Genomic DNA, 9570 nt, shown 5'->3' with positions numbered 1-9570 from the left:
TGCGACAAACCAGGAAACAGGCTGTTCCTCTTCGTCAGTAAAGAGAGACGCACAGATGATCAGACTGAGTTCAGACCAAAGTAGCAGCTTCCTCTGAATGAGTCCAGCTACAAGAGACAAGTGGAAAACTCCAACACTGCTGCTTCAAGCTGCTGATGCTCCAGACACTGAATGTGAGTTTGAGCAACAACACGAATTAAAGGGAGTTTCAGTGAAGGTAGTAGCCACGACATTCGTCTCTCACCACTATCGGTATGCAGCATCACTTAAAATTATTCTGGGTTCTTAGCTATCTTAGCGTTAGCATGCTGTGTGTGCAGTTGCTTGAAAAAAAGAGCTGAAGTTCTGTTAAGAGAATATTGCATCTGTTTCTGCCTTGAATGCAGTATGAATGCAATAAAAATAAAAGTATTGTTCATGTCCACACTGCAGTCAGTGTGGACATTTTCATCCTCTGGCACATGATATGAAATCAGCAGGTTGAAGCTCAAGTGCAAGCACCAATGAGGAATTGGACTATTCGGATTCTTGATTCGCATGTTTAGCAACAAATCCAGTTGTAAAATTTCCTTCAAACTAAATATTCAAAAGTCAAGATTAGTGGTATTATAACAAAATGGGAATGATTGGGAATGACAGCAACACAGCCATAAAGTGGTAATCCATGTAAAAAAACTAGAATGGGATGTGACTCAGGTTCATATGCGTGTCAAGGCAGATGAGTTAATACTTTTGGCAATATAGTATACTTTTGAGGTTTGTGATTAGAAGCTGTAACAAAGTTGGCCTTTTTTTGCTTCTCCTTTACAGTTCATTCACCTAATGTACTGGTCTATCAGTAACTTTTACAACTTCTGGCAGACTGTTGTCTGAACTTTGGAATAAAACATATCAGAGGAGATCTGATAATCAGACTGAGTTCAGACCAAACTAGCACCTTCAACTGGGTGAGTCCAGCTCCAACACTGCTGCTTCAAGCTGCTGACGCTCCAAACCCTGAATGTGAGTTTGAGCAAAAACACGACTCAAAGGAAGTTTCAGTGAAGGTAGTAGAAGAGGGAAGGGAGCCAGGACTGACTGTACTTCCTGTCTGCTGTTTTCAGCTTCACTCACAAACTCAAAGGCTTCCAGATCAGAGGAGGATCTCCGCTGTCCGGTCTGTCTGAACATATTCAGAGATCCTGTTATTCTGTCATGTAGCCACAACTTCTGTAAACAGTGTCTGAAGAGATGGTGGAGGAAAAAATGTACACACGAGTGTCCATTTTGTAATAGAAGATCTTCAAAGGATGAACCACCTTCCAACCTGACTTTAAAGAACTTGTGTGAGTCGTTCTTACAGGAGAGCGATCAGAGAGTTTCAGAGACTCTCTGCAGTCTGCACTCTGAGAAACTCAAACACTTCTGTCTGGACGATCAGCAGCCATTGTGTGACGTCTGCAGAGACTCAGAAAAACACACCAATCACAGATTTAGACCCATTGATGAAGCTGCACAACAACACAAGAAGGAACTTCAGGAAACTCTGGAGCCCTTAAAGAAGAAGTTAAAGGTTTGTGAAGGAGTTCAAGTGAAGTTTGATCAAACAGCAGAACACATTAAGGACCAGGCGCAACATACAGAGAGTCAAATTAGGGAGCAGTTTAAGAAGCTTCACCAGTTTCTAGAAGAGGAAGAGGAGGCCAGGCTGGCTGCACTGAGGGAGGAAGAGGAGCAGAAGAGTGAGATGATAAAGGAGAAGATGGAGGCTCTGAGCAGAGAGATAGCAGCTCTTTCAGACACAGTCAGAGCCACAGAGGAGGAGCTGAGAGCTGAAGACGTCTCATTCCTGCACAACTACAAGGCTGCAGTGGAAAGAGTCCAGCACTGCCCCCTGCTGGATGATCCACAGCTGCCCTCAGGAGCTCTGATAGACCAGGCCAAACACCTGGGCAACCTGACCTTCAACATCTGGAACAACATGAAGGACTTGGTCTCCTACACTCCTCTCATTCTGGACCCAAACACTGCTCATCCAGACCTCATCCTGTCTGAAGATCTGACCAGTGTCAGAGGAGGAGAAGAGAGGCAGCAGCTTCCTGATAATCCAGAGAGGTTTGATTCGGACTGGTCTGTCCTGGGCTCTGAGGGCTTTAACTCAGGGACTCACAGCTGGGATGTCGAGGTTGGAGACAGTACATGGTGGGAACTGGGTGTGTTCGCACAGTCTGTGCAAAGAAAGAGAAGTATACTATCTGGATTATGGACAATATCGTTTAAAGGAAGTAAATATTCAGCATGGTCTCCATCAGATCCTCTCACTGATCTCTCAGTAGAGAAGAAGTTCCAGAGGATCAGAGTGAATCTGGACTGGAACAGAGGAAAGCTGTCATTCTCTGATCCTGATACTAACACACACATACACACCTTCACACACACTTTCACTGACAGGATGTTTCCATATATCGACACGTTGACTGATCAAGTGAAGTTGTGTCCATTGAAAGTGTCAGTGTCAGTGGAGCAGATGAGTTGAGGATGATGATATTTCTAATGTTGTTTCCTGTCAGTGAATTGAAGCTGTAAAACTGGAGCTGTCCTACTGCTTCCTCGTTGTTCCAAAGCTCTTTGTTTCTCTTTTGGTTCTCACTGTTTCTTTCTGTTTATGCTGTCCACCTTTTCACATGGAAAATCATTTCACTGTTTCTCACTGAATGACTCCCCAAACTAGATTTGAAATTCTATCAAGTTTCTAATCATTTCAAGTGATTCATATTTCTATTTGATGTGTGTAAATGGAGATGATTTAGTTTGCTGGGATATGGACTGACATGTGTTGAATGGGAGGAGCAGTTTGTTGTTGTCTTCTTGTCTGTTTCTGACAACAATAAATGCATTGTTGAAACAATGATTCATGTTTAACTCCATATATGAAATGTTTCTGATATTTGAATTCTGTTTGATTAAATACTTTCTTCATGACACAAATGAGATTTTATTGTATTAATAGAAGTAAATAAGATCAGTGTACAGAATGCTGCATGTCAGTTTAATGCTGGGTTGTGTTATAATTGTTATCCTCGGTCAGAAGGAGAGGCTGACATCCAGGGAGCAGATTGTAACTTTATTTGCACTCAGATTGATGGTAAAAAGAGATATGGCATAATGTAGGAGGATGTGGAGGTGGGGTATGGTGCGCTTTCAAGAACAGGATATACATTAGAACATTAACACAGATTAAAGGCCAATAAAGCTGGTCACAAATTCCTGCACAACACCGCTAAGGCAGTACATCAATCTGATACTGCTTCTAACAGCGTTCACATTTACTAAAGCAATACCCAAAGAGGCCAGAAGAGGGCAGTCCAATGCAAGGGATGAAATATTTCTATTGAGGCAGTTAGTAAACAGTCAGCCCTCTAGTTGGCCACTATGTGATACAATAATATTACAGTAGAGCAGGGGCGTTTTAGCCCATTTTTGGGGGTGCTGAAGCAGATCATTCACAATACTTGTGAATGATCTGCTTCTGTTTCTCCACACAGTCTCCAACATTTCTGTGGACTTGAGATCTGTTTACTTTTAATTTTAGGTGTAATGAAAAAACGTGTGTGTCTGTGAAGGTTCTCAGTCATCCAAGTCATCGTAGTCAAAGGAGTTTGCAAAGAAAAGCGTCTGGACTTCTTTAAGTTGCTTGAAGACGTTTCACCTCTCATCCGAGAAGCTTCTTCAGTTCTAAGGTCAAATGGCCGAGAGTCCCAGATTTAAACCCAGTGGGAGTATCCCCCCAAAGAGGGACAAAGGACCCCCTGGTGATCCTCTAATCACATGAGCCAAGGTGTGAAAGCGGGTGTGCATTAGCATCAGCATTAGCACTTCAGATGACACCATGATATAACTAGGTAATTTTACTTTCATTTTATTATTTTCATTGGGTTGCCAAAGTAACAGAAAGAGTAAGAACTTACAAAAAATATTTTTATCACAATTTCTGTTTTAAACTTTTATTCAGTTTTAATTTGTTTGTGCTCATTTTTGGACTCTAGTAACCGCTTTTGAGCTGAAAGTAATGATCAGAAGGCCTTCCCATAGCAAGTACTTGATTTAAAATTCACACTTTAATGCCGTTGTCAATAGCTACAACAGGGTCGGCAGTATTGTTTTCAATTCATTAATTTGTGTGTGTAGGCAGTCTGCATCTGTGTTTGGGAGTAAGTGTCCTTTGGCACATTTATGATTCTTGATGATTCCTAAGAATACTAAGAGTTTGAAACTTCATTTCTGCAGAAAACCCTGTGAAGTTTAATATCACTCTGTTTGGAACAACACGTGACTTAATGAACAAGATTGGATGTGCAATCCTCAATAACAATGATTTTGTGGAAATGGAGAACGACTTGGTCATTGGAGAGAATGAGTTATTCAGAATCATAATCATTCCTGATTTCTTCAAAGATGAGTGTCCCTATCCAGACCAGCTGATTATTGACCTCATGGCACATTCTGATTCTGGAATTCATCTGTTCATAGTGGCAACAGAAAACCACGACGAAATGAGTGCCTCAGCAAACACCATCGTGAATGCTGGAAAACACAACAGTTATGCAAAGCAGAATTTTACATCTCAAACAAGCGCAGTACCAGTGACCACCAAGTGTGAGGAGAAAATAGTAGAGATGTTTGGAAATTATTTTAGAGTGGTCGACACCCCAGACTTCTTTTACGATGAGGAACATATAAACCCGGCACAAGTAGTGGAGTGTAAGAAGTACTGTCAGCCATCGCACTGCGTGGTATTACTTGTGATACAGCTGGGCAGGTTCACAGATGGTGAGAGAGGAATATTACTAAAGCTGGAGAAAAATCTTGGCTGGAAGATCAGGAATAACACAATCATCCTGTTTACACATGGAGAAGATTTGCAGGGCAGTGTAGATAAATTTATTAGTACACGGAGTCACCTCAAGTGCATTACTGACGCTTGTAGCAATCGTTACCAAGTGTTCAAGAACACCTCCAGCAACTCTAAACAAGTCACAGAACTCATCAAGAATTTTCCAGAGATGTGTCCTATTTCCACTGAAGAACTATCAGGTCAACGCTGCTGTTTGTGTTAACTGCAGCTAATATAAAGTGAATGTCTACATAAGACTAGTTGGAACCAGTTTGTGCAGTGTAGCAAATATAAATGAAATATACTAATGCTGGGTGTTCATACTATTGTTGCATAATTTAATGATGTGCTATCTGTAATTTTTTGTTTAATGCTGTTTTATGTTCAAATTTCATGCTAACTGTTTACCTCTGAATATGTTTTTTAAGCCTTTGGGAAAACATAAAGAACCTTTTGAAATGTACAAATCTGATTAAAAAAAGCTATATATGTACATATATACATGCACTAAATCTGTAAGCTTGTTCATAAATGCACCATATATTATATAGAGAAATAATGTCAACCAGTAAAATAACATTTGATAGCTAATCTTTTTGCATATGATGTTTATGCAAGGCAGTGTTCAAAGAGATCAAAAAGGCACTGCAGCAAATAATAAACTAAGCCAAAATAAATGTTGTTGACTCAAATTAGTGAAATGTCTGGGTCAGTCTTCTACTTTTTTCTGCCACTGTTAATGTGTTTTGGTACAATTGGTTGTATTGAATTGCTGAACAAGACAAGTGGTTAGAGGAAAAACAACCAAAATGTATCATAATCTATTTCAGTACATATGACTTACAAACTTAAAGCTCTCAAGCACACTTTAAATGTAGGTCAAATACAAAATCAAACACAAGCTCAAATCCATTCCACAATCTTTTACTAAATCTAACCAAGTAGTTTTTGTGCCTAAATCTAACCCAACAATTACAGAAAACTGAGCTCTTTATCCTCTCTTTATCCTCTTCTTGTTCGTTTTTGGGGTTTTGTTTTTTTTTTTTTGCTATTTATTATTTTGATTTTATATATGTATAGTGTATCAATCATAGAGCTAACAGGCCAGAAGGAGCAGATGAGCAAGAAAAAAATAACAGGCAAAAAAAGAAAAAAGAAGGAAGAAGGGAGAATACGTGTGTCCTTGATCCACACTCCCGGGAATGCAACAATGACCAGCTGGAATAGGAAAACCCCCACCCTTCACCACAGTGTCCCACAGGGCCTGAGGCATGGAATAGACCACCTGGTTATATACATATACTAGTCTCACACACACACACAGCCATGCACAAACACCAAACATATAGATACACACAAAGATAAATGCACAGAGACAACACCCATTCATTTCAATCCACCATCTCATGTGCAGGTGAATGGATATCCCACCCACCTAGCCCAGGCGCAAACCAGCCAACCTAACCCCTAAACCAGCGGTCCTCAACCCTTTTTGCGCCACGGACCGGTTTATGCCCGACAATATTTTCACGGACCGGCAATAAGGTGTCGCGGATAAATACAACAAATTAAAACTAGTGCCGGTACCGAAAAAAAGAAGATTTATTCATAACACACTTGAAAAGACCCAGGAAAACCGAGTTAACGATAAAAACGATAACAAAATAACGCTGAAAACCGATAAAAACCCTAAAAACCATACATTTCACACCTGAGCCTCAACTCTCGCGGCCCGGTACCAAACGACTCACGGACCGGTACCGGTCCGAGGCCCGGGGGTTGGGGACCGCTGCCCTAAACCACCAGCCGGTGCCAAACCCTACACAAAGTGCAGGAAGGGTGGCCCTGTGTTACAGCTTGAGACCAGGAGGTGGAAGAGAGCCAGCAGGCAGAAGTTAGGCCTCCTTCCTGTTGCAGAATTTCTCCCGTTGTAAGTTTGCTCTCCGTTGTAATAGTCTCCTCACTAAATAGCATGACCACTATCTCCTCTGAAAAACCATTTTATCATGCTTTAAGAATATTTTTTATCATTCTTGGAACTACAATCAGTGTTGAGGATGTTGGGTTTATATTTTATTATTGTCATTTGTATTAAGAAACATGTAATCATTTGTGTTTAGAAGTGTATAGTTGATGGCATATTGAAAGAATGTCTCATCCCAGGAGGTCTGTAACAACTCTGTGTAGCATGAAGAGGGGAGTGCGTTCACTCCTCTTCAGAGTGTTCTGGCATAGATCACACACCTCCTAGGAGAGGTTGTATCTTCTCTTGCTGATATATGGTATAGCAAACACACGTATATCTGTTTTAGTCTAAGTGCCTTTTGTTTAGATGGACCGCTAGACTCCTGGCACCAGCTTTGGGGAGTCTTCATGGGGTCACATTTTGACCCCACACATATACACACATATACACACACACACGCGCACACACACAGACAAGGTATTCTTTGTTCACATGTATACCTATGTAAGATGTTATATGTTAATGACCCTATGCATATTCATGTAACCACAATAAAAGGAGTGCTATGGGGAACCTGGCTGAGAGTCTGACGGAGGTCAAGTGGGTGGAACGACACTTGGCTCCAGGCAGGTCTCCCTCATGCATGAGTACTACAAAGAACTTTGCCTACTTGTGTCTTGTTTCTGCTGTGTAGCAAATTGTCCTGAACGTTCCAGCGAATAGGTTTATGTTACAAACCTATCATTAATTGGTCCTTCTTGAGCCGGATCCTTGGAATCGACATTCACCGGGGGGAAAAGGGACACGCCGAAAGACTGACGTCAGCCAGGACTTATAGAGGTCCTGCAACAAAGACCGGAGACGTGAGAATTCGTCATCGGGCCGGTGGATTAGCCGTCTGTTTTTTCTCCTCGATGGATGACGATTGACGGGATCTGACGGGGACTGATGCTGCACGCAATGAGCAACACCAAGTAAGTTCGAAGAGCCCGACTCTATAACCGTGTGAGTGTGTTGACCCTTAGCCACTTTGTGGGGCTAAGTACGGTGTTTTTCGCTACTTTTTGGAGCGATAGGTACAGACCACTTTGTGAGGTACTGTAGTGAGTCCTCCGCCACTTTGTGAGGCGTTGAGTTCTCCGCCACTTTGTGAGGCGTTGAGAAGTTCCGCGGACTCCAGACTGTGCTGGACAATAGGCCTATTTTGTGTTGTTGTTGTTGTTGTTGTGTTTGAGTGTGTTCGTGTGAGTGGGTGCGGAGCAGAACACGCGGTCTGTGACGTCAGCTGTTGTTGTTATTATGGGCAACCAAGAGTGCATCAGAGGGTGACGAGAAGTTTATGATGAAATTCGCTCCTGGAAGCACAAAGTATTTAGGACATTGGCGCAAGAAATATGGTTTTGAAGGTAAATTGGTTGTAGGACAATGTCAAATGTTAGTTGACCAGTTGACAGTAAAGGCAGCTTGTGCAAAAGGGAAATTGAAACAGGAGAGAAAGTTACAACTGGCGTCCGCTAAACTGTGGTTAGAGCAGGCGCAGAAAAGACAGGAGGCAGTGAACGCGAAGAGAGCAGCTTTGCAGGCATTAGCTGTGAAACCTGAAGATGAGACGGTGCAGTCTACTTCAGTGGTGCTTAAGGGACCAACAGCGTAGAGCAGCATTAGAGAGGGAGAGAGAGGCCAGAGAGGAGGAAGAAAAGCAGGAGCAGGAAAAGAGGGAGAGAGAGGAGGAGGATAGAGTACGACAGGAGTTTGGGGATGCCGCAGCACAATATTTAAGCCCTTATAACACTAGATCCAAAACTAAAAGGGCTGAGGTGAGTGCAGCTGGTATGCCTGTCTACCCTGTCCTAGATACCTTTCCCATGGTGGAGGTCGCGAATCCCCATTTTGGTGTTGAAGGTGACCGAAGCCGTGTTATTTGTGTTTATAGGCCATGGACTGAATCTGAATGTGCAGAGGCATGTAAAGGTTTAGGAGACCCGTTGACCAATGTTGATGAATTTATCGCCCGACATAAGCAACTCTGCTCCTCGTACCGCTTAAACGGTCAGGAAACAGAAGCCACCTTTCGGAAGTGTCTCACATATAACTGGGCTCGGGTGCGAGGCACCTACACAGGGAGGGATGGTAATACCGTCCTACCCTATGGCCATGACAATCTAAGAGGCCAAGTTGATGGGGTTTATGAGCGTCTTAGAACTACCTTTAAAGCTTCTGTAGATTACAACAAAATCGCCCAATGTGTGCAGAAAGAAGGAGAGGATGATTATGAGTTCAGGGCGAGATTAGAGGAAGTTTTTAAAGAGCATAGTGGCCTTGAAGAGAGTGCAGAGAAGGCCAGCCCATATCAGCAGCAGTTGAAGCATGCTCTGATGAATGGCTTTCATCCACGCATTGCTGATTTCATCAGAAAACAAAATGTTAATCAGAACACTGACGGGTCCGTTGAATGCATGAATTGGGCCCGCCATGCGCAGGAAGTTATTAAAAATAAAAAAAAGAAGTCACAAAGCTCTGAGGCCGCTGCCTTTTTAGCAGATGAAATTTTGTTTCAGGGACAGGCTGGAAGAGAGAAAAATAGAGGCAGGAGTAGGAGAGGTAGAGGCGCATGGCGACCCCAGGATAACCGTAGAAGAGATGAGAAATGTTACCAATGCGGGGAGAGGGGCCACTTTGCAAGAGAGTGCCCTGAGAACAAACCTGAAGAGTATAAACGTCCTGATGCAAG

At 42.5% G+C, this 9570-nt stretch overlaps 1 protein-coding gene across 1 annotated transcript; it reads left to right on the top strand.

The window, feature by feature from the left end:
• Positions 1–842: 842 nt before the first annotated feature.
• LOC100700250 (nuclear factor 7, brain-like) lies at positions 843–2967 on the top strand (the record flags this gene model as incomplete). Its single annotated transcript, XM_013267063.2, has 2 exons — positions 843–1002; positions 1104–2967. Coding segments are annotated over 2 exons (1572 nt in total), but the record flags the coding sequence as incomplete, so codon positions are not given.
• Between the last annotated feature and the right edge of the window lie 6603 nt (positions 2968–9570).

Source organism: Oreochromis niloticus, unplaced genomic scaffold (genome assembly GCF_001858045.2).
Source record: "Oreochromis niloticus isolate F11D_XX unplaced genomic scaffold, O_niloticus_UMD_NMBU tig00008834_pilon, whole genome shotgun sequence".
Lineage (NCBI taxonomy): Eukaryota > Metazoa > Chordata > Actinopteri > Cichliformes > Cichlidae > Oreochromis > Oreochromis niloticus.
This window is presented reverse-complemented; position numbering and strand designations above follow the sequence as displayed.